This window comes from Strix aluco, chromosome 20 (genome assembly GCF_031877795.1).
Source record: "Strix aluco isolate bStrAlu1 chromosome 20, bStrAlu1.hap1, whole genome shotgun sequence".
Classification (NCBI taxonomy): Eukaryota; Metazoa; Chordata; class Aves; order Strigiformes; family Strigidae; genus Strix; species Strix aluco.
This window is the reverse complement of record NC_133950.1, coordinates 10,427,765-10,451,213: the sequence shown is the minus strand read 5'-3', so window position 1 is coordinate 10,451,213 and position 23,449 is coordinate 10,427,765. Positions and strand designations below refer to the sequence as shown.

The window sequence follows — 23,449 nt, the reverse complement described above, 5'->3', positions numbered from 1 at the left end:
CATGATAGCTATGGAAATAAGATTTGTGTCATAATAGAATATAAAATGTGTTTGGTTTATAGTAACCAACAACCACAAGTGAATCAGGGTGCTGAAACAAAGCATTAATCTGGTTTCATACAGAATATCTTCCTCTTAGGTGAGTCAGTCAGGTCATAGCTATTTGCTGTTAGAAATCTGTATGCACTAGTTACACCACCGTAAACTTTACTGTGCTGAGGCTCACAGACTAAGATACTGAGAACTGCATCATACCAAAGACCGTTTAAAACAGCTGCCACGCCTTATGAAGAAAGAGATTTCCAGCACTTATTCTTAACAAGAGTCCACTCAAAAACTTACTGAGCTATCAGAGAGGCATCTACACCAGACTTTTACTTTTCACAGAGTAGTACAGTGAAGGAACTGTCTGCACACATTAAGACTAGACACTGACAGACACCCTACCTGAAATGAGAAAGTTCCTCTGTCATTGTGAACAGGATGTTCTTGTTCTACTATGCTCTGGGAAAAGGAAAAGAGACTATTAGATTTATTTTTTTAAGCAGATAATTATGACATTTGGCTACATCATCCAGACAATCAAAACTGCATTCTGTACATTTACAGTGGAAGGTGAGAGCAACAGAAAATAACACTCTCCACTTTCTGGCTATGCTTATACTGGAATATTCCCCTGGGTTCTTTCTGAAACAGAACAGCAGATAGTTTCTTACCTGGGAGGATGTTGTACTTCGTTTGGACTTCTTATCTAGAGATAAAAGTATTAATAGTACATTTAGAGTGTTTGCATTTAGACATCCTCACAGACTACCACCTTTTGCACATTGCCAATACCTTACTCAAGTCTTCCTACACTCGCCTGTGTGGCAGTTGCCTAAATAATCATTAACAGAGATTCATTCCCAGTTCCTCCTTACTCTCCCAGGACTCTTCCTACAGCTAGCATTCATTCTGAGTGCATCCTCAAATGCTGGGATAGGCTTCTCTACTATTATACCTTCTACAAAAGCCTACCCAAGAAGTCCTTCCAACCCCTCCAATTACAGTGATGCAGGAGGCAGGTGACCTATACCAGATGCAGGCTACAGCCTTGTTTCATACAGTATACAGCTATGACTTTTAATGTTCTGATTGAGTACTGTTAATCTTGCTGACTAATCTTAATCTGGACATTACTATAGGGCCTGACAAACATATGGAAGTCCTATTTAGCTCTTGGGAAGGAAAAAGTTCTCAGCTCTCTACTAAGCAAGGCCCCAGTAAAAACGCAAACAAACAAAAACCAAACAAAACCCAAAAGCATAGGTGATCTGCCAAGTAAATATCTGTTCTGAACTTGAGAAACTTAAATTGGCAGGAGACCTCAATAGAGCGGCATGTCAAATTCACAGTTTCATTCCACTCCTACAAGAAGCTTTTCAAACATAAGGTCATCCTATTCTACCAGGAAGTAAGAGTTCAACACTTAAGCTTTGCTTTCAGCTTCCACACCTCAGTGCACTGTCAATGTACATGCCACACTTTTCAATGTGAGGAAAAAGCAAGACTAGAGCTGTCAGATCAATTCTCTTCAGCACCATCCAGCTTTAGTTCTTGACTTGTTAGAACAGCTGTGCAAAATTTTCAACAATATCAAAGCTTGTGAACTTGACATGCCAAAACAGACTCAGACTACTTCAGATCAGACTGCTGAGTAGTCTGATCTGAAGTCTTCCAGGAAGGGATAACAAACTGTCTAGAGCTAATCCCATCAGAGCTGAGATTACAAAATTGTTTCATCTGCTGGCCTGGAAGTCAGAGAAAGATTTGTGCCTCCAAGAAAGATTACTGGTATAGTCAGTTTTCCATCCCATAGCTTCTAAGTGACAGACTAGATTTCAACTCTGTAGATACATACAAACTCATACAAACATTGACTGGAAAGGACCTGTGGAAGTATTTATCCAGCTTCTGACTCAAACCATGCCTAGTGTCAACACTGTATCACATTGGCCCTGGTTAGTCAAGTGTTTGTTTAGTTCCAGTGTTTCAAACCTCAAAGGATGGAGGTTCTACAGCTTCCACAAATGATCTGCTACAATACTGGAATACCTACGTAGGAAAGCCTTATTTTCCCTCCCAACTTCCAATCTGAGACACCCAAGACTTAGTAAGGGGGAACAGCCACAGGTTGCATTGTGTGCCACTACCAAGAATAGCTTGGCATCACTGTCCTTCTAACCTTTCTTCAACCAGTTGCTGGTGGCTACCAAATTCCCCCTTAGCCTTCTTTTTGCCAGACAACACAACCAAGTACCTCAACCCCTCCTCAGAGGTATTGTTGGTCTCCAACAGTCCTGCTGGGTCTCTGACGGAGCTGGTTAACACAAATCACTGAGCAGGACAGACTCCAGCCCAGCAGGCAGCTCTACACACAGGTTTGTTTACACAAGACTGTATCAAGTTCTAGCCGAAGCGGACCCCAGATTGTGACCACAACACCCTGCTGGATGCATATCAACACAGAACTAGCAGCAAGAGGTTGTATAGGTCAGGCTTAGCAGGCTTACCTTTGCTGTCTGTATTTTGGTTGGTCTTTGTAGGATTTTTACTAGAATCACTGCTCTGTTGGGAAGTTTTTAGCGGCTTTGTACTTAAGGCAGTAACATTTTCCTCGGACATGAATGAAATTTTAGGTAACAAAGAAGCAGCTTCTGCAGAGAACCGTACTTTCACACTAAATAAACAAAGAGTTTTTATACAAAATGAAATCAAATCAACATTCATAAAGAGTCTGTCATAGCCTACATATATGTAGTAAAGGAAAATCAACTTGTCTTGTTTTTTTTACCACAGAGAACAGGCAAGCCTGGCACTGAACTGATCACCATGGGAGAAGTCACACTACATTTACATCAAAACCAAGAGCAGCTGTAGAAAAATAAGTTTATTCAGTTTTGATAACCAGAGTCTCATTAGAAAGTACATTTCCACAAAACCAGTTACAGCTGTTCTTGCAAAAGAAAGCAATGCATCCTTGAAGGTACTTCTATAAAATACATAAGACAAACAATAAAATGGCTGAAAAAGTGACTCAAGACTTCAGGTTCGTGCCTTCAGCACAATTAAGGTATGATTCTTTTGCCCCATGTCCCCTTATCCCTCCAACATACAGCAAGAATTCTTGGACCATTTTACATGACAGATTTTTTTTTCTTCTCTCACCTCCCCTCAATTCTCATGTAACCCGTTAAAAAATAAACTACATGCACAGCAGCTTTCCAAGCCCTCAAATAATTTTCACAAGTGTTATGTTAGCTTCAACTAGAGAAATAACTTCAAAATGCAGTGTACGCTATTTACTCACACTTCAGTTTTGAAGTCCAGAAGTAAGATTACAACAGAGACATCTTGCTCTGGTTTCTTTTTCAAGATACAGTAATCCATTTCTTCATCCTGGTAATAGAAGCAAAACATCTTTGAAATGCCCCCCTGTTTACAAGAAATGGGACATGTTCCCCACCAGGTAGAGGTTATGACTCTTAGTTCAGCAAGCTGTAAAACTGAATTGCCCTTAACAACCTGCCCATGTCTAAAGCACCACCCCCCCCTTTTTTTTAAAATTATTTCTTCTGACTATTCCTGCAGTAAGGTAGGACTGAGATATCCCCAGCTTAGAAAAGTAAGTTCGCATCTCTTACCAGGTAAGTGGAGAACCCATCATTCCTTGTTCGATCCAAACTGAACCCCACCTATGAGACAATTTAGAAGAATCTGTCAAATTAAAACAGCTCGGGTTCCCCTAAGTATCAGAAGCCAAACCACCACTGAAAGAGTCAAAGGTACTGCTCTCTAAATAAATTAACCTATGTTTAAGGAAGAATCCAGGTATTTTTCACATTATCTAATTAGACAGAAAAATTGTTCAAATATAATAAACCTGCTGCTTCATCCATATCCACCAAGAATACAAGATATACCGATTCAACCCCAAACTAATCAGAGTACCTTCTGTCCCTGAACCTTTTAACTTATTTCAGTATTTTTCCATATATTCTTGAGGAAGACATTTAATACTTTTAGTAACAGAAGAGTAAGAACACAGGTGTGCTTTCTACCCTAGTATTTCAGTCTATTAAAGTCACTAATATAATGTGCTATACAGCATTTAATGTTAGAGTCCTCTAAAAATAAGACAGTTGCTGCTCTGGAAACCTACTGATATAATGATTACAAAATGCCTTGCAAAGTAACAGGACAACTGTGAAAACCTCACATCAGACGACTGCTTAGGAAACCTGTGTTCAATAGAGGCTATAGATGTGTGCATTGAGTTCAGTAGAGGATCCAATAAGTTAAAGTTTATCCTTAAAGCAGAACTGATAGAGGTCAAGGCTAAGTCCCACAAATACATATCCTCATAAACGGCTCAGAGTGGGGAGCAAAGCCAAGAGCACCACCAGGTAGGATCTGACACCTCACATAAGTTAAGGCATTCAGGGCAATGGCAATTCACAGGGAGCTCAATACAGTAATTGGACTCAAAGTAACTTACTGATAAGCTACTCTTGTCATCAGAGCCCACCGGTGGCTTTAATGAAAGGTTGCTGACATTGACTTTCATGAAACCATCCTTGAAGAAGCCAAAGGTATTCAGGTGTACTTTCTGCCTCACATCATCCTGTAAGAAAGGAAAGTGAGTTTACAAATCACATACACAGTCGTCTACAGGAGCAAATAGGAAGAAGGGTGACAGAGACAGACACAAGTATTCATGCACAACATCTATCTGATCATACCAAATGCAAATTTCTTTAGGATACGTTCAGACATAAACAATTTCACTGGAATCGGCCAACTCTTCCAATAACCTGAAGAGTAAGAACTTTAAATAAATGTGTCTTTGCTAATTACCTGGCTATACGACTGAGAAATATGCAAGGAAAAGGTCTGGAAGAAATTAAATACCTGGCATCACTGATTAAACAAAATATTGCTAGGAAAAAAAAAATACTGTACACAAATCAAGACAACTATTGTTTGAACACTAGCTACTGCCATTGCAACAGACTGAAGAGGAATTAGTTGACTATAGTGATCTTACCTAACCGAGAGCTGGGTTTTGGCCAAGTGTTTAATAAGTATCACAGTGTACTGTCATCCCATCAGATCTCCTATGTTAGGCAGGGTCACTGTTTGGACAGGCAAACACCTAACACACTGGAAAACTATGTGTATGGTATAGATAAGAATATTTCTTGTGTAGTCCCATTCCTACAAGTGATTTTTAGCAAGGCCTTGCATCTAATAAGTAGGATAAATACAGAAAACTGGGTATGTGGGTTCAAACGGAATCACTTGGCTTAGTTTCTCTAACAGGAAAACTCCAGTCCCCTCCTCTGCTTCCAGTCTTAGCTGCAGACCAGTTTACTTCCTCTCAGTCTGTCAAGGAAACTGTAGAAATTGTTCCTTTTCCATGCCTTGCTCAGCTGATAAGTGTTCAAGTACAGTGGTCATGTTTTTTTAAATAAGGAGGTCATGAAGGACCTTACATGAAAAGTAGTAAACATTACACACAGTTGCCCCATCAGATGAGGAAAGGTCCTATCCCTGTCACCTTGCATTCACAAATCAATAAATAGATATGCAGTTGGACCCTCAACCCTACAGGATCATTAATTCAACAAAAAGCAGAAACAGAGCCACAAAAATTAAAAAGAAAGTTTAAAATGTGATTTAAACCACTTCTACAAGTTGTCACTAAAAATAAGAAAATTGTTTCTTCTTTCTGTTTCTTCTAGGAAAAGACAATCATTGCAGAATACTCTAAGCAGAGAAGTCACCTGCTAACGCGAAACAAACTGTTCTGGACAAGGTACTGGAAGACTGAGCTAAGAAATATAGAAGCACAATACATTCTCTCTCTTTCTTTACTCCCAGTATTAATGTTGATATCTCTTTAACAGTCCCGACACATAAATATCACTCCCTGTAATAGCAGGACACTAATCCTGACGCAGCTAACTTGTAATCTGTCTGTAACAAGATTGCTCTAATAGAATCAAGTTAACCTGGCAAATAACCAGATGGTTCCCTTAATGCTCAGAAGAGGAAAAAAGTTAGTGACACATGCCTCACAGCAGATGCTTTGTTCAACAGAGCATTATAGCTGTGCCGTCTTCGGGTTCTAGGTCACTTAACAGGCTTGAACAAGAGCCCATCTGGTTCATTTAACACCGCTTTCAATATAATTTCCCAGTCAGACTGGAAGATGAATACTAGCTCTTCACATGGCACATCATGCGTATTTAACCACATCTGGACACATAAGCGTTTGGGTGATCGGGTAGAGGGGAGTATGAAGGGGGATAGTGTCATCCAGCCACAAGGTGTTTTATGCCTTGTAAACATGACCAGAGACAGCTGCTTAATTCAGAGTACTTGCAAAAGCTGTTCAGTTCAACTTCAGTTTATTTACTCTGCTAGTTCATTAATATGTTCCACACCAACAAAAGATAATTAATACACACACACTTTCCTCTCTGATTTTATCTGTGTTGAGTGCTTAGAGTTTACAGATTTAGTTCACAAATCCTTCAGCTTTACGTGATCCCACACGCTCTGTCACCAGTTGCCACCAAGCAACGGCACGCTCTCTGAGAGCATCTACTGCTCCACATATTGACAGCTTAAAGATACTGGGTTACTAACAATTGCCTCACCTCTCACAGGAGGTTTAACAGGTTGGAAGAACCCAGCTTTTATTTATAATTAATCAGCTGCTGACTTCAGAAATGTTCAATTGTAAATTTACAACAAAGGTGTGAACCCATACAAGTGAACACTTAAGCAACTGAGTTGTTAGCATACACATTATTTTAATTTACATAGGATGCATTTAACGGTTAAGCCTGCCCCTTTGAGAAGAGATGATCTGGGACTAATGACCAAGAGGTTACAGTCAAACCAATACAGTAAGTTCTCAGCTTATTTCCATAAAAATCTTCCTGACTTCTTCCACTCCTCTAGGATAAAAATTGATCCTGCAACAGTTGAATAAGATTACATGAAAGTGGTATCCGAGATCCTGTAGCCTAGAACAGGCAGAAAAATATTCTTTAACATTTTGCCCAAAATCTAATTGGGATCACACAGTGGAAGTTTCATTAGAGTGCTTACCCTTATGTGGAAGGAATTTTATTATTGGTGTGAAACTAATAGCAAGACTTATAATTTGTGTAAGACTAAATGAATTGTTGTAAAAGGTATTTTCAACTTGAGCAACTGAAGTCTGAGACGTACCAACATTATAAGTCCACAAGCATTTACAAACAACCACTGAAAAATAACATCTTCCAAATAATAATTTAACATGAAACTTCAATCTTGACAATATCATAAAATAGGAGAGGTTTTACTTCCCTTTTGGGAGCCAGTTAATTGGAAAGATAACTCGCTTTAATCAGAAACTAACACCACAGCTGCTACACAGCCTTGTCAGTTCGATGGTTCCTCTTGAAACCCGTACGTTTGGCCATTCGCTGCGTTAAACTTAACCACGTACCTGACAAAGGCCTTGTTTAGACCAACTTCCTCATTCTCTCAGCTTGCCATTGCATTATGCAAAACATAAAGCTTCAATACTATAGCATTCAACTTTTAAGACAACAAAAATCTTATCTTTGGTCAAGAGAAACATTCCAGCTACCAGCTACTTCTGGAAACCTCTGAAAGTTGTTTCCATCAGTCTCCTATAACTTCAATTTTTGCAGGTTTTTAACATATCCCATTAACCTAATAAAGCTAGTAACAATTGCTACTAAGGAAGAGAGTCTCCTTTGACGAGGCTAGTCTAACAGCAAGATTCAAACAAATAATTTTTCTAACTCTGAGGAAATAAATCATTTTGTATGCTTTAATAAAGATAAAAGGTTATTTTCAGAACAGGAAACTGCTCAGACTGTGGTTTGTTTTTCTGACAACAAGAAGAGTTTCACCTTAACATGCTAATTACAAAGATACAAGAATGAGGCTATTCTAACTTAAGCAATAACAGCTTGTTTGAGGAAACCTAATATCAAACACTCACACAAAGCTGCAGCCTCTAGATTGGCACAGTGTCAAAGCACACTTACAAGCAAGGCGCCAAGGGCAAGAACACTAGAAGGGAAATTTCATTGTGAAAGGGTACAGTTATTGGAGCCTGATGTTTACAGATATGCTGTAAAACAGTGGCTGAAGTAGAAAGGGAGAGACTGCTCTAACAATAAAGCTCATGTTTATACAGGAGGTGGACAAAGGCATTAACACACTTCTACTTTCCATGGTGCTTGGTAGGTCAGTGTTGCAATTCACACAAAATACCTACAAAACTAAAACCATACCCCACTTTGACCATTAAAAAAAAAAATAAAAATCAGCAAACACAGTTTAGTAATTGATCCAGGTGGTTAAGACACACCCTAATGGGAACTAGAAGCCATAACGTTTGCTGCTGAGAACATCTGCTTGAGGCCAGTTTGAAAGTTTTCTATGTAACAGAAGAGTACCAGCCTAGGAAAAATTCTTCCAGCACTCAATTTTTGGTCACAAATTCCTCAAAACAATAATGTAACCAGCACAAACCTCCTAATTCATTGCTTCAGAGAAAAGTTTACTTTTCCTGAAGCAGAACAATAGTGATACAGTTGCACATTAGACAACTACATAATCTGCACAATTCCCTACAAATAAGTCGTTAGTGTCCCCGTAGCATTCACTGTATCCCAAAGGCTGAAGGGGAGCTCCTGCAAAGTTTTGGCATTCTCCCTAAACTTCTACTAGAATGCAGTAATGCTGGTCCTAGTCATATACCACTTTATAAACTTTCTCCACTGTTTCTAATGGGAAAATATTGCATGTTGTTGACAACAAAAAATTAACATCATTCTGAAGATTTACAGAGCACTTCACGAACTATATAGAAGCCCTTAAAAAACATCACACCAAATGCACAGTTCCTCTAACACTGAACAGCTGTGCAGCCTGTCATTTGAAACACAACAGACAACAGGACTCTGGAGCTACAGATCTTTGCCACAATCTGCACAACTTCCCATCAACGGCCCTGAATGACTAGCTTTTCGCAAATATAGTCACAGGATGAAACAACACTCTTTTCAACACTCACAACCAGCAGCCTATGAAACCAAACTAGAGAGCAGTCAGCATCAATGCTTTCTTCTACCTCTATTGATCACTTGATTAGCACAAAGAAACTACATCTGGAAGGCCAGTAAGACAGCCACGCTGCCTTTCAGAGTCAAGCGACTGCTGATCAGGACAAGAAAACTATTGCAGAGTGCAGATTAAAAGCCAAAGCAACCCCAACCACCCTTCAAAAACCTCCCCTGAGCTCATGTTCAGCCCTGTCTTATCACCCACAGCTTTCTACCTCGCTTTTAACAGGACACGCAGCACCTGCGCTTTCAAGCCACCACGGTTCTGAGGCCCCTTCACACGTTTTCCCCACGATTAAGAAACAGACGGCCAAAAAAGCAGGGATGCGGGTTATAGGGATGCGGGGAGGAGAAAATAAACAGGAAAATCAGAACACAGCGAGGACCGGGAAGGCTGAAGCGTAGGGGAAGAGCTCAGAAAGAAACGAAGAAGAAAAAAGTCAAAAGCAGAAGGCAAGACAAAGCTGGAGGCGCGGGGAGAACAGCCCCGGCCCACGGGAGGCAGACAGGGCCAGGCCGGCCCCGCCGCTCCCCTCAGGCGACCCAGAGAGCGAGTCAGCAGGGACGAGGGCGGCGCAGACCTTACTTTGAGGGTGAGATGATGGACGCGGGCACCGGCCGGGCCCACCCAGAGCAGCACCAACCCCAGCACGACCGCGGCCCGCGACAGCGCAGCCCCAGCGCCGCGGGCCGCCATGTTTATTCCAGCATCAGCATCCTCTTCCCGAGCCACTTCCGGGGTCAAAGGGCGGGGCGGGGCACGTGACCGCGGCGGGGCGGGGCGGGGCGGGGCGGGGCGGGGCTGCCCCTCACGCCCGTCCCCGCTGGGTGTCCCCTGTCACAGACGCTCGTCTCCTGTCATCAGGGGGTTTGTGGCTTCACGGCCTTTTTCTCTCCCTCTAGGGCCTTTTCGGGCTCTGCCGGGCTGCCCCCCGCCCGGATGCTGCCCTCCGGGTTGGCCCGGGCCCCTCAGTAAGGGCCATGGCAGTGGCCGGGGACCTGTGGTGGGCAACCTGGCTGGTGGCCCCGCCGCTCTCACAGGGGGGACACTGGGCAAAGCGAACCCCCTGACCCTTCCCCAGACCGGCCTCTGTACTTAGCCAGGCCCTGGTTTGGGGTGAGGTGACACGGAGCTGCTCTACCCACAGAAAAAGGCCAGAGCTCTTCCCGCCTCAGCCCTCAGCCACACAGCAGAGTTCGTAGGGAGGTTTCGGGTTGGTGCTTCCAGCTCAGCCGTGGATCAGCCAGCAGGTTTCAGCTTCTTCTTGGGAGTTATAGTGAGAGCAGATGTCTGAGTATGAAGTAGCCCAAACTGCTGAAAAACTGCCTCTCTGTCTAAAGCAGGGTTTAGAGTATTAATTTTAAGTATCACCAAAGAAATATGTAACAAACCAAAGGGCTTTCTGCTTTCTTACTGAATTATTTTTGCAGCTATTGAACTATTTGAAACTGGTAGCTGTAGTCCCACTTAAAAGTGAAATGATAAGCAGATTGGGCTTGGCTTCCATGACTTCTTTGTTGCTCAAACTGAGAGTAAGACAAGAAGCAAAATGAGCATGAATAGTGGCAATTAAAATGGCTTTTAGACCGACACATTGCTAAAAAAATAATTGAAAGACTATGCAAAGGGAAGCCATCAATGTATATGAATGTTAATTCTTCAGTGAGGAGTCCTGTGCTGTCAGCTCTTGGCACTCAAACATTCTGATCTTCCCTTTCAGTGTATGGAGTAACAGCTGTGCAAGTTTCTTCACCTAGAGCCAGATAAACAGCTGGATTTGACCAGGTGAGTAGTAAAATGCAAGTGAGGGTGAAAAGGCAGAGAAAAATCAATAGTCTTGACCTTTATATTAACAAGATTATGTAGAATGCCCCGTCTTCGTACAGAGGTGATTCAGATGTTACTGTACGTTTCTTCTTATAGTTTAATTTCCCTCTTTTTCTTTTATATTCTTAGGTAATAAAATAAACACAATAATCTCGCCATCAGCCAAAGAAACCTGGACTGGTACCAGAAAATATCTGGAAGCATGAAAAAAAAATCAGTCTGTTTTTCTAGTAGGGTTCATTCTCTGGGCAGTAACTTGTACATGCCGCTAGATGTCCTGGGAGCATCAGGCCTTGTAGTGCCCGTAGCTACACCCCACAGTGTGTAAGAAGCCTGCATCACTACAATCAGATAATTTATTCTGAAAAGATAACTCTGGTCCAGAAATTTTCTTGGAATTAGTATTTTTTTTATGTTGTGATTATTATAATTTCTGTCATGGACCACCTGGGACACCTAGAGACTTTTGACTCCTGAGAAACCACAGCTGCAGCACAGGCTTTCACGCCTTGCTCCACTACTGAGTATCAGGCACACTTTAACTATGTGACCTCAGTGGTCAAATAGCTCGAGGCTTTCCCCTCCAATTCTGGGGAGTGGTTCAGCTGAAGAGCCTCTCTTAGTCTGAAGATGTTTCCTAATAGCAATCAGGGATTTCTATGCCACAAACTAGAAACTGACTGAATATTTTTTTTCTGTGTAACTCTCTACCAACTATTAGGATATTGTAGTAACTCTTAAGTTTCCCACTTACCTAGACTAAATAATATCAAAGTTAGAATTTATAACATGTTTACTTTGGCTATGCATTTTTCTAAGAATGTGTATGTTAAAAGATGTCTATACTTAAATTTACATTCCTATCAATATGCAAACTGGCTGCTGTCTGTAGTGAATATGCTAGAACAGCAACTCTCATCATTACGTTGATATGTTTTACTGTAGCTTCCAGACAAGATTCGCTTTTCTCTAAATGTGCTGTTCCTAGCAAGTACAGTTATTATCAGCTGTGGTTAACCATATTTAGCCTGGATATCTCTTTCCTTTATTCCTTCCTTGTACCCAAACACCTAGTTAGAACTCCTCACAGATTTTTCTTCCGTGTTTTTTTTGAAGTGTATCATGGGCAACTATTGAGATTAGATGGAAAGTATCAGCAGTGTCAGAAAAATCTTAGCATAGGGAGAGCCTACAGATACAGAGCAAGGCAGATATCCACTGGTGAAGTGTCCATTTGTTAACATACTCCATGAGCTGAGGTACAGGCATGCTGAGGAGTAGCAAGGGCTGGCTTTTCCCTGAGGGACGCAGAGCTGAGAGATAAGCAGGATAACATGGACAGCAGAGCAGAAGCCTCACCATTCACAGTCCAGTCCCACACTCCCTGAGTGAGACAAGCAGAGCAGGCCCAGGAGTGGCAGCTGGGAGCAGCCAAGAGTCTGTGTCATCAGATGAGCTTGTAGCAATGAGACAGGGGCAAGGGTGAGTTGAGAAATCAACTTAGGTGATGGTAACCAAGGTCAGACACAGTCGAGCAATGGATGGACAGGTCCACAGGGATGGGCCTGGCTCCATATCAACAGGGTTTCTAGCTAGGCATAGCTACAGCTAAGCCAGAGACCAATGCCCCCACAACACTACTCCAACAGACTGAATACTCAGGCCAAAGCTTAAATGGGGCCCCTCGACTCCATGGGTAGACGGGGTGGGAAGCCACAGGTGAGGCTGGTCAGGGCCATTAAGGTTTATCAGGTTTTAATCAGGCCTTAATTAGACCCCTCTGGGCCCTGATAGGGCATTTGAAGAGAACCAAGGGCCCTTGCTGTGTGTCTGAATGATCTGTGTAGTGTTGTAATAGCAGAGAGGAAACAGCTGTGATGGCCTTAGGGAAAGGTGTGTCCTCTTGCTTTCCTGGTGCTGTTTTAGTCCCAGTGTATGAGAGGTTAGAAGCAATATCTATGTTCCTTGTCTTGGATGTGGATGATCTGGGTAGAATTATAAAAATAAAAGGGAAGCAGCTGCAAGGGTGATAAATCCAGGGGGAAAGGTGGGTCCTCTTCCTCTTGTATGCTGGAAGCCAGAAATGCTTGTATGCATTCTGAAAGTTGTGATTTTCCTTGCTTTGCCTGAATAAACAAGCCTAGAGAAAAGGGTTTAGATTGAAATGTAGTTTATTTTTCTTCTTTAGATACCTTCTGAATCATTCAGCAGCTAATCTGGCTGTTTTCACATGGGATTGGGGTCTCCTAAACAAAGTCCTAGCCTTCTTAAAAGCGAATTGCTTCTACTTGGGTTTAGGATCTATCTCTGGGAGTGCTCTGCATCATAACAAGGGGAGAGGAAAACACAGAGAATTTACAGGAATAGGCCCAAATCTAGATAACAGCTCTGCATGGTTTTGTTCTCAGTGTGGCTAAAGAAAAACTCCCATCAGCTTCTGTGTTGTTCAGATTTGGATTGTACAAATTAAGTAATGAAGTGATAGATAAAATAATTTCTAAGCAGTGTTTAGAATTATTCTTTTGAGGCTGGGACGGACTGAGCTTTCCAGCATCATGCTTCAGTATAAATGGCTCTTAATGAGCCATTGTTAATTACATTAGTAATTAGGGAACAACCAAGCTGCAGGCCCTGCTGTTTTGGGCATTGTACAACTGAAAGCAATAATGTCAAAGCAGTCCCCGTCTTAAAGAGTTTCAGGCTAAATAATAAAGGCAATCAAAAATAGGAAAAAGTCCCCTTCCAGAAATATCTGGAATTAATTTTGTGTAGTGTTTGCCTTGAACATCTGTCCACACGAATTTTAATACCTTTTCATAGGTTTTGGCATGGTTGATTCTAATGTACTATCATAATACAAAACTTGCATTTCTGGCCTTTATCTTTCTGTAACTGGTTAAGCATTTCTGTCTTTCAGTGTGGACAGGTTTCCCTGCCTGTGCTGGTGTAACAGGTTTGCCTTGTTCCCCTCCCAGCTCTTTGTGCAAAAGGAAATTCCACAGCAAATTTACCTCAGATGATACTAGTGCTGCTTTCTGTTTGGTCTCTATACATTTTTTTTAACTCAAGTATTTATGGATTAAACTCTCAAAAAGTCGTGATGCAACCACGTTGTCTGGTTTTGCAACGCGTTCTGGGTGGACAGAGGTCAATGCTTTGGTGTCCCTTCTCTGAGAGTCGGTGGAAGTACAAACCCTTGGAAGATTGTGGTTGTGCTTTAGGCAGCATGGCAGGCTCAGATATTTAAATACATTGGCAGGAGCAGGAAGAAGTACTCTGTAAAATGAGTTGAACAGTGTGTTTCTTAGTTGTTACAAAGTCCTTAAAAGTAATAACTTTTGTTCATCATTAAAAGTGTGGCCTGTTCTCTGTCTGTCTTCAAAGACAGCTGTGTGAGGAGCAGCGTTCTAAGGTTCAAATCAATTGAACTAGGATAAAAATAAATGCCATTCAGTTATTAACATAACACTTGTCTTCATTGTTGTTCTAAATGTTGGATTGCTTAATAAGTTATTCTTGTCCTTTCTCATGTATGTTAATAGCCAAGCATCGGTGAAAGAAGTGCATTAATCTAAAGGAGATAACGCTTGTAGCAGCTGATCAATTTTTATCTTCTGACATCAAAGGGATCCCCACCCTCTATAAGCAGATACCTTTTCCTCAGGTGAATAAATGTGCTTCCCTTTTTCTTCCCCCATGTAAACCTTTCACCAACAGTTGCAGGGATAAATACAAAATATCACTCCAAAGCTCTTTTTACGTTTCTTGTAGCTGAAAAGCAGAAATGTAAAGTCAGATTGCACAGCTCAAATAAACGCTGTTGTAGAGGAAGACAAGCACAAAATAAATCTTATTTCTCTCTGGCAAGGAAATGAGCCATTTTCTGCAAGGCCTGCATAATTGCTACAATAACCCACATTTATGCAAAAGCAGATAATTTGGTTATTCTTCTGCTTGCTCGTTGAGCGTGACAGATGGTGGTATTAATACTCCTGGATTTGGGTAGTTTTTTGGGTGTGTGTACATCTATATATATTTGGGTAGCTGAGTTTGAAGAAGTCAGCCCTTGCAGTCAGCTTTAAGGGTGTGGGTGTCCTTTTTCTCTAGGGCGGTTGCCCCCCTTCCAAATGCTCGAAATCGGAACATTTGCTTTAAAAAAACCCAAAGAACTGCCTCACCTCGCTCGGGGAGAGGACGGTAAGAGATGGGGAAGGGACACCTGAGGGGGGGGGGGGGGGAGATCACGGCCAGCGCTGCCCTCCGGGCGGGGAGCGCCCTCCTCGCCCTGCCGGGTGCTCGCAACGGCCTGGGGGCCGCCTGCCGCGCCGCTTTGCGTGCGGGGACCCCCGGGGGTGTTGGGGGGGCCGGGGTCGGTGCCAGCAGGGACCGTGTCCGCGCTGTCCGGCGGCTGCGCCTGCGCAGTGCCGCCCCCCCCCCCCCCCCCCCCCCCGCGCCGCGCCTGCGCAGTGCGCCGGAGCTGTCACTCGCCCCCCCCCCCCCCGGCTCCGCCACCGCCTCCCCGCGCGGCGCCGCTCGGGCCATTTTGCGGCGCGATGAGGCGGGAGCGGCGGTGAGCAGCGCTTGGCCCCGTCCCGCTCCTCTCCGCACCGCTTGCCCCCGCCTCGCCCCGCCGCGTGCGGAGAGCGAAGGGGAAGGAAGCCCAGCTAGGGGACAGAGAGACCCCGAGCGCCCCCCGCCCGCCCCTCAGCGCCGGCCCTCGGCGGCGCGGCGGAGCCATGAGCTGGGGCACGGAGCTGTGGGTGAGTGAGGCGGGGGGGGGGGGGCGAGGGAGGCAGCGGGGCCGCCGTTGCGGCGGTTACCGCGGGGCGCCGCGCCCGCCCCGTGTCATAACGGTCCGTGCGGAGGGGCCGGGGCTCCGCTGTGCGGGGCACGGCGGGGGAGCTCTGGCCGCGGGCTGCTCTCTCCGGGGGGTCTCCCCCCGCCTCCTTCTCCAAACTTTTACATGTAGCCCGCAGGGAAATCCCAGGGGAGACTTAACAGTTTTATTTATTTTCTTCAGTAAAATGGAAAAAAACCCCAAAAAAACCCGCTCAAGAGCACAAAAAGCGACGGCGGTTCTAGAGCGGAGGGAGGTTTTCAGGCAAAGACTGGGGTGGGTGTTTGTGTGGCTTCTGCAGGAGGCTGGGGGAGAGGCTCCGAGGTGGATTTATATACAAGGGGTCCAATTTCAGGAGAGGGAGCTGCAGGGAAGAAAAGCCAGATGATAAAATTTCCTTTCGCTGCTGCTAAGGGGTTTCTTTCCACGCTTGTTTTGAAGGACGGAGGTTTTTATTAGAAGAGTTTTCTGTTCGTGAATAAGTACGTTGTAATGGTGAGGAGGGTTTCAATGTATAAAGCCTCCTTGATTGTTTTTGAAGTGAACCTGGAAAGTATAAATGCATTTGGTTTACGGTGGAACATTACTGGAAAATATCAAACTGCTAAAAGGAAGGAGAAGTGGGTAATAGCGATTTGAAATGGTCCCTTGCTCATCTGGGAAAATAAGGGTAGGCAGATAAAAGAAGTCTTGAAAGGCAGAAGAGATATACATATTCAGTCACAAAGAGGACATGATGCAGCCATGTTTGCAGCGTGATGGTGGAGCATGGAGCAAAACCTGTTATTGAGGGCTTGTAGGAGTGGACAGGAGACGGTGCAAGCGGTTGGTAATTTAATGGTGGGACATGAAACATCTTTGGACAAATCTGTGCTCGGGAGGGGGGGGAAGAGGAAAACGGAAATAGTGTTTTGAATGGAGAAGTCAAGAATGAGTGGCAGAGGGTCATCGGGATTGCAAAGCACTGCAGGTTTTCGCTCCTGTATTCATTGGGTTGTGGCTAGTAACCAGCGCGAGTAAACATATCTAAGCTTTTCAACTGTCTCTGTATCGAATTAGTTATTTTAGAGGTGCTAATTGTCCTTTCTGGATGCAATGCTGGCCTGTTCTGGCAGACAGTTAAGTAAGCATCCCATTTTGCTGTGACATTGTAGTCGCATATAGCTAGATCTGGTTAGAACTAGACAGTAAATTAGGGAGCAAATGCTTACTGAGAGGTTATTATGGTATGTTTGTATATTCCAGAGAAAGAAAGGTGGTACATACTGATGAAATATTGTAGTGATGCTGTATTGATTCATCAATATATAAACAGCTCTGCTGCATGGGACTGTTTCTGGGAAAATCTGCAGTTGCCTTCTTTTTCTGCATCTTGGATGCTTTGGGGGGAGATGAAATAGTTTGAGTGGAGTTAAAGTAAGTTAAGACACAGGAAAATTCTGAATTCTCGAGATGGACTTAGTTATTTTTGCATTCTTAAAAGTGTGCAAGTGATACTGAGATGATTCTGGACAAGAACAGTAGTAGCGGAGTAGTGCTTATAAATAGTTATTTCTGTTCTGTGTAATTTTGCAGGTGTTGTGCAGTCATATATTTGTCTTCTGTAACAGTTACGAACTGCTTTTGTAACATTTTTTTTTTCCCCTGAAAATTTTGTTGGTGAAATTATTGGGTTCAGCAGGATCAAAGTATTATTTTTCATGTCTTCAATGTAGTAACTCTGAGAAGTGTGGCAGGTTACCAAGGAAAAGGGTTGGACCAACAGATTAAATGATTCTAGATACAAAATTGGTAGGAGTTGCTTTATTTTAAATTGGGCAGAGCTTTGGAAATGCATTGGTTTCTAGTGCTCTGGGTATTTAGGCCAAAACACTGATTTATCTCTCCATGTTCTCCCTTTCACTGGGAAAGGAAGCTACACAAACAACCTGTATTTAATATATGCTACCTCCTTTTGTTGATTATAGCATGCTTTTTGTTTAAACAAAATTAAACTTCAATTTACCTTAGAACTTTGTTTTTTAGTAGTAAGGGAATGGGTATTTAGGAACAGGTGTTGTAAGCAATAAATACTTGGTTTTTGATGTGACTTGTGTATGATTGGATGCAACCATTTGATGGACTGAAAAGTTGAGGCAAGTGTTTTCAACGTAGTTTGGAAATTTGAAATTGCTAGGAAGATACGGTGTTGTTTGATCAGGCTTGACTTGCACCCTGCACCTCTGATGTGCTGATCTACCAGACTGAATGCGTGTTCGTGATTCACCCCTTTAAATGTAGCAAAGGAGAAGTAAAATCGAGCTTGTTCTTTAGAGCATGTAGAATATTAATGTGCATCGATATATGTAGAATTTCTGCTCATTCCTGAAAAAAAAAAAAAAAAAGCCGCTTGCAGAAAGCTTTATACTTCAGAAGCAATAAAATCCCTTCGGCAACATGTAAGTTATTCCCAAGACAGACTTCAGCGTTGTGCTGTGATGTGAGTGTATTCTGTGCAAATCCTATTGCGAAGTTGCTGTTGATATTTCACTGGATTCTAGACTTTTGAGTTTAATCTTAAGATCGGCCCTGTGAGTGTGAATGGACCCATAACCAGCAGAATTATTAGGGGTACTAATGCAGCATTTCTATCATGTATGAGGCTAAATGGTTGGGATAATGAGATCATTTGGGGCCTCTAAGCAATCCAGCATTAGAGGAAAACCTGAAGGTCTCCTGTAACCATCTGCGAGTTCCCTGTGTGTAAGCACGCTGTACAGGGCAGCGGCTGCTCTGCGGTTTGTCAGTCTACCCAACCCCAGCAGAGGTCTTTCTGCTCATTATACTTGAAACATTCAGGAGCTGGAGGAAGAAGCAGTGGCTAAAGGATAAAGTAGAATCATAGGACCAAACCGTTTTGGTTTTCACCCCAGTTTAAGAGTGGTATTAAGAGCTAGCAGGTAGGAGGGTGTAAGAGATACTTATTTCATGTCCAATTCTTGAAATTGGCAATGTTTTCTAAATACTTGGCATTGTTCTAAATACAATGTAAGTGGCGAGGAAAGATTATGTGTACTGGTGTACAGACCCAGCTTGTACTTTCAGTCAACTACAATTTGGGTACAATAGGCTGTAAAAGTATACTCAGATCTCTTTCACTCTTCTCCTCTCTTGTGTAATGGAGAAGAACATAGAGCATGGCACATAGAGCTATTCTGGAGGGTGCTTTAGTGAGTAAAATGTTAGTGTGTGCTACTCTTCCCACCAATGTCCTTTTGTGTGGTATGAAGCCCTTGAAGCAAGTGGTAGGAATTACATAGCAAACAGAGTTAAAACTGACTTTTGGTCCTTGTCTTTTGAGTGGAAAAGGCTGCGGCTGCATGGTTGGTGTATTGAAGGGAATTAAGTTTCTTGGTAATGAGTTTTGGTACAGTATGTAGTTTGGGGGAGCTACGTATAAATTTGTGGTTAAGTGGTCCAGGAAAAACTGTCTCTTCAGAACACTGTCACCACATGGCAAGTGCAAGTGGTACAGCGATTAAATGTGGGAAGATTCATCTTTTTGTTATGACTGTTTCGGAGGTGCAGACACAGTGGGTTTGTTGTTGTATCTTTTTCATGTTCAATGTAAAAAATTTTAAAAAAAGACTGGGGAGGAAGGTGGTTTAACCAAATTTTTCTTTGACCTTTGTGAAAAGCTGGATGTCTGCTAACAGCTGTCACTGTCCTTTTAGCCTGTGAGAAGGTCAATATTGTGTATTTCCAAAGAACTTAATTTGCCATCCTTACGCAAGGGGCTCTGTTGACCAACGCCTCATGTGACTGATACTTTGGGGACAGCGCCTTTTGTAGTGTGTTCCAGTATGCTTTAGTATGAAAAAATACCATTTGTGTTATATTTGCCGTATAAAGTTAATTCCACTTGTAAATGCGAATTGTCTCTAAACCTGTTATGATTTAGAAAATTACTATTTTCAGTAATAGTAATTTCTTGTTTCACAGTATTAAAGCAGGTGGGATTCTTGTAGACCATGTTATCTTAACTACATCCTCATTGTCAGAGGATGAAACATAGGTGCAACTCAGAACAGGAAAGCTCCCCTTGCTGTCTGTAACTAATAAATCATTTCCTCCTTCGGTACTTAGGTCTATCTCATCAGCAGAATTTGTGTTTAAACAGCTGTAATCCTGCGTTTCTTAAATTTGTTTGGCAGCAGGATTGTTCTTCAAGAGTATGCATAATGTATGGGTGTTGCATATAGTGGTGACTCACATTTGGAAACCCTCTGGAGTACCTAGGTGCTTTTGACCTTGGTGGCATTACATAGTGGTGTTATCTGGGCACAGTAGTCAAATGTGATCTTAAATGAGGGCTCTGTTCTTGTCAGCTTGTTCCCTGTCAGAGGATCTGCAGAGCTGAATCTAGGTTTGATATATTGATTCTTTTCTTAAGCCAACATCTAGTTTGAGTGTATGCACCACTGTAGTTGAGCACAATAGAAATCTGTGTGTCATCCCACCCATCCCATTTTCACACCTCCTACCCCCTGACAATTCTTTGGTTTTGGGTGTTAACTGTTACTCTCCAAGACTGTAAAGAAAGGAGCTGGTTTCTGATGGGACAAGGACACAGATAAGTATTTAGTCTTGCATGCTAAATCACAAGTTAACTCTGATTATGAGTTAGAGTTTCCATTATATAAGGTAATGGGCCTGGCCTTCAAAGGTGGGTGGATGAATTGTTTGCAGCTTAGAAAATCTTTTGTAGTGATGGCAAATGCTCTTCTGAAAAGTGTGTTTTATTGTAAATTGGCTGTGAATTGTTGAAACCTACTTGGCATCATTCAGACAGAATGCCTCTGAGAGGCAGAGCTGTGTATCTCTGAGCCCTGCCTCTTTGTATTTAGTAGAATCTTGGTTTCTATTTAGTAGCATGTTACAACTTCTGTATATTTCCGAAAGGTTGGAATTTCACGCACAAAAATACACTCCCAGAGTAAGGCAGCCTAAAAGCAAATACAGTGAGAGATTGGGGGGGGGGGGGGGGGAAGCTAAGGTGAGGGAATAAAGGCATCATATTCATAATTTTGGCTTGGTTGTTCTAAGGCTCTTAGTAAAAGTTGTATACAGAGTGCTGGAGATGGGCACTTCAAAGCAAAATACGCTTTTCATTAGTTAATTATTCTGCATAATTATTTGGACAGTTTTGAGGTAGCAAAATTGTCTGACGTTAATATCTTCTCCTTATTTCAGAGTGGATCTCTCGCTGTTTTAAGTGGTCAGCCTGTATATGCAGATTACCGAGTGAGAAATTGTTTATAGAAGTTGAATCATTACACAGTATCTTAATTCTGCAGCGCACACCTCTGTGCATTCGCCCATCCCATGATGGTGGTTCAGGCTGCTGCAGCCTGTAAGGATGTTATGTTTTAAAATTGATGCTATCGTAGTCCTTTTCATTAGTTGGAAAGTAGCTGTTTTTTAAACCTTCAGATGTGCTGTGTGGGAACTCCTCTGCTGCTCCCAGGAGCTGGTTGGTAGGAGAATGGGGTTATGTGCGAGGTCCCTGCGTACACTCCTTGGTACTTCCAGGCACTCCTCTTCCAGGAGTAGAAAGACTCCGTTCTAGTTTCTGAAGGAGTTGCTGGGTATTCAGTGTATGAATGTCTGAGTAATTTTGTTTACAATTCTGCTTTGCTTTACTAAAGAGATTTTCTGTAACATTGTCACCGACCCATTCTTGTATTTCCTACCTATTCATTAAAGAATGGGGGATTTACGATCTTTCAGTGTGAGTCAAGACTGCAGAAAATCTTTTTTTCACTTTCAGTCGCAGACTCTCCCCATTTGTATTGTGGCTGCTCAGGATCCCCCGCTTTCTTGAACCATATGGGAAGGCAGTCAAACAGGAGACTCTGTTTTGCTGGACTCTTTGCAGCTCATTAGTGTTACTCATGTTGTGAAACATTCTTTTAAAGCGGAATTTCAAAAGCCATATTCCACATGAAGAGTAGGAGCCACAACTGCACTGTAACTTAATAAGATGCTTTACGTTATTGCCTTTGTTGATTGCTGGAAAGGTAACCTGCTAATGAATTTTTGAAATTCACTTTCATCCTGTTTGAAATAATGCTTCTGAGATCGGTTATGCATTGAATCCAATCCAGCTGTCAAAACCCAGTGCTCTGTTGAGTTTCCTTAGTGTTCATATAAACGTTTTAAAATAACTTCCCCCTTCAGTATAATCGTGTGCTTTTCAGATGAAACTTGTCTTCTTCCTTCCACCCCTAGAAACTCTGCTTTTCTGTTTCACTTTTTTTAAACAGTTGGTGAGAGGAAAAAACAGTTGTCTCTTGGCATAGTGCAGTCTGTCCTTTTCAAACAATGGCTTTGGCTCCAAAATACAAAATAGGAAAAAGTAGTATGTGTGTTGTATGCACACATGTACATACAGCATATGATGGTTTTAGTTCTCAAGCAGGTCTGGTAGGGGTGATTTGGATCCCTTTGGAATTTTTACATGATTGCCTTGCCTCTGTGTTGGCTGGATTTACTTTATTAAGCTGGTACATAATTTCTTTTAGCTCAGTTTATTAAGGATGGCTTGTTGGAATTATTAAATAAAATATTTCTTTTTGCATCTAAAAATGGAAAAAATGCAGATGGGGTTTCTAGATTTCTTACAGCACAGAACAGTGCAGTTAAAGTGCAAGAATGAAATGTTGATTGCCCAGTGTTCATTGCTGATCACTGAAGCAGACATTCATGCTGTAAAGCACGTAAAGAAGCAGTTCTGCTGCAATGTTGTCCTTCATTTATTTGGGGAAGAGTCAACCTAATTGGAAGAACAACCAAAAGAACAACAGCAATCTCCCAGACACCCTCAGAAACCCAGTAAAGCAATAAAACTTGAAACGGAGTCTCTCGGGAATTAATGCCTGCTTTAGAAAGATGGTCCCCAACGAGCTGCCAAGTCATCCAGATAGTCCCTAATCCTGAAGAAATTCTTCTTGTTGTAGCTGAATTAACATGGGTTTCTTATCTTAAATGTGTCACTTGACTGTCTCTTGCTCAGTATTTTTCAAGTGCTTCTGCTTGGTACCTAAAAGATCCTTGATTTCTACTATTTTAGTGAGGCTGGTATCAGTGCTGCTGGTAGCGTTTGTGTACCTGAAGGGGAAGGGTAGTTTATAGTGTTTAGATTTACTTCTCTGTGAACAGCAAGTACAATTTATCTCGTAAGTTATTCATTGTATAGTTCAAAAATTTAATTTTTATTGAACTGAGTCTGTGGATATGCAGATAAAGTAGTATTACCAATGTGACAGCAGAATGGTCATCCTGCAGAGATATTGAGAATACTGCTTTTGACTAACTGGACTCCTGGAATCAGTTCAGTTCAGCTCCGATTAACTCTGAGAAATTGCTTATTGGGTGCCTTGGACAGTTTTCTCTGTTTCAGCCTATACTGTAGACTGAGTTGTTATCTCTTATTATGAAGATTATTTAACACTTTCTGTTGAAGTTATCTATTTGCTGCCGCTTGATTTTATTTTTTTTTTTTCCAAGTGAGTGTGCTCACACTGCAGTTTTGTTTTTTTCCAT

General features: G+C 42.3%; 2 protein-coding genes across 37 annotated transcripts in view; one reads left to right on the top strand and one right to left on the bottom strand.

The window, feature by feature from the left end:
* Positions 1-9,923, bottom strand: part of GPR107 (G protein-coupled receptor 107) — a 40,774-nt gene extending 30,851 nt beyond the window's left edge. Inside the window, exons 1-7 of the mRNA XM_074846604.1 lie at positions 9,787-9,923; positions 4,538-4,663; positions 3,684-3,734; positions 3,350-3,438; positions 2,553-2,719; positions 717-751; positions 448-504 (exon numbers count right to left, since the gene is read on the bottom strand). Coding sequence (XP_074702705.1) covers positions 448-504; positions 717-751; positions 2,553-2,719; positions 3,350-3,438; positions 3,684-3,734; positions 4,538-4,663; positions 9,787-9,897 — 636 coding nt within the window. The 5' untranslated portion in view covers positions 9,898-9,923. The remainder of the gene's footprint in view (positions 1-447; positions 505-716; positions 752-2,552; positions 2,720-3,349; positions 3,439-3,683; positions 3,735-4,537; positions 4,664-9,786) is intronic.
* A 5,610-nt stretch (positions 9,924-15,533) lies between these two features.
* The window catches only part of FNBP1 (formin binding protein 1), a 102,778-nt gene continuing 94,862 nt past the window's right edge, over positions 15,534-23,449 (top strand). For all 36 annotated transcript variants that reach the window (XM_074846736.1, XM_074846768.1, XM_074846767.1 and 33 more), the window contains exon 1: positions 15,534-15,788. In XM_074846736.1, coding sequence (XP_074702837.1) covers positions 15,765-15,788 — 24 coding nt within the window. In that variant the 5' untranslated portion in view covers positions 15,534-15,764. The remainder of the gene's footprint in view (positions 15,789-23,449) is intronic.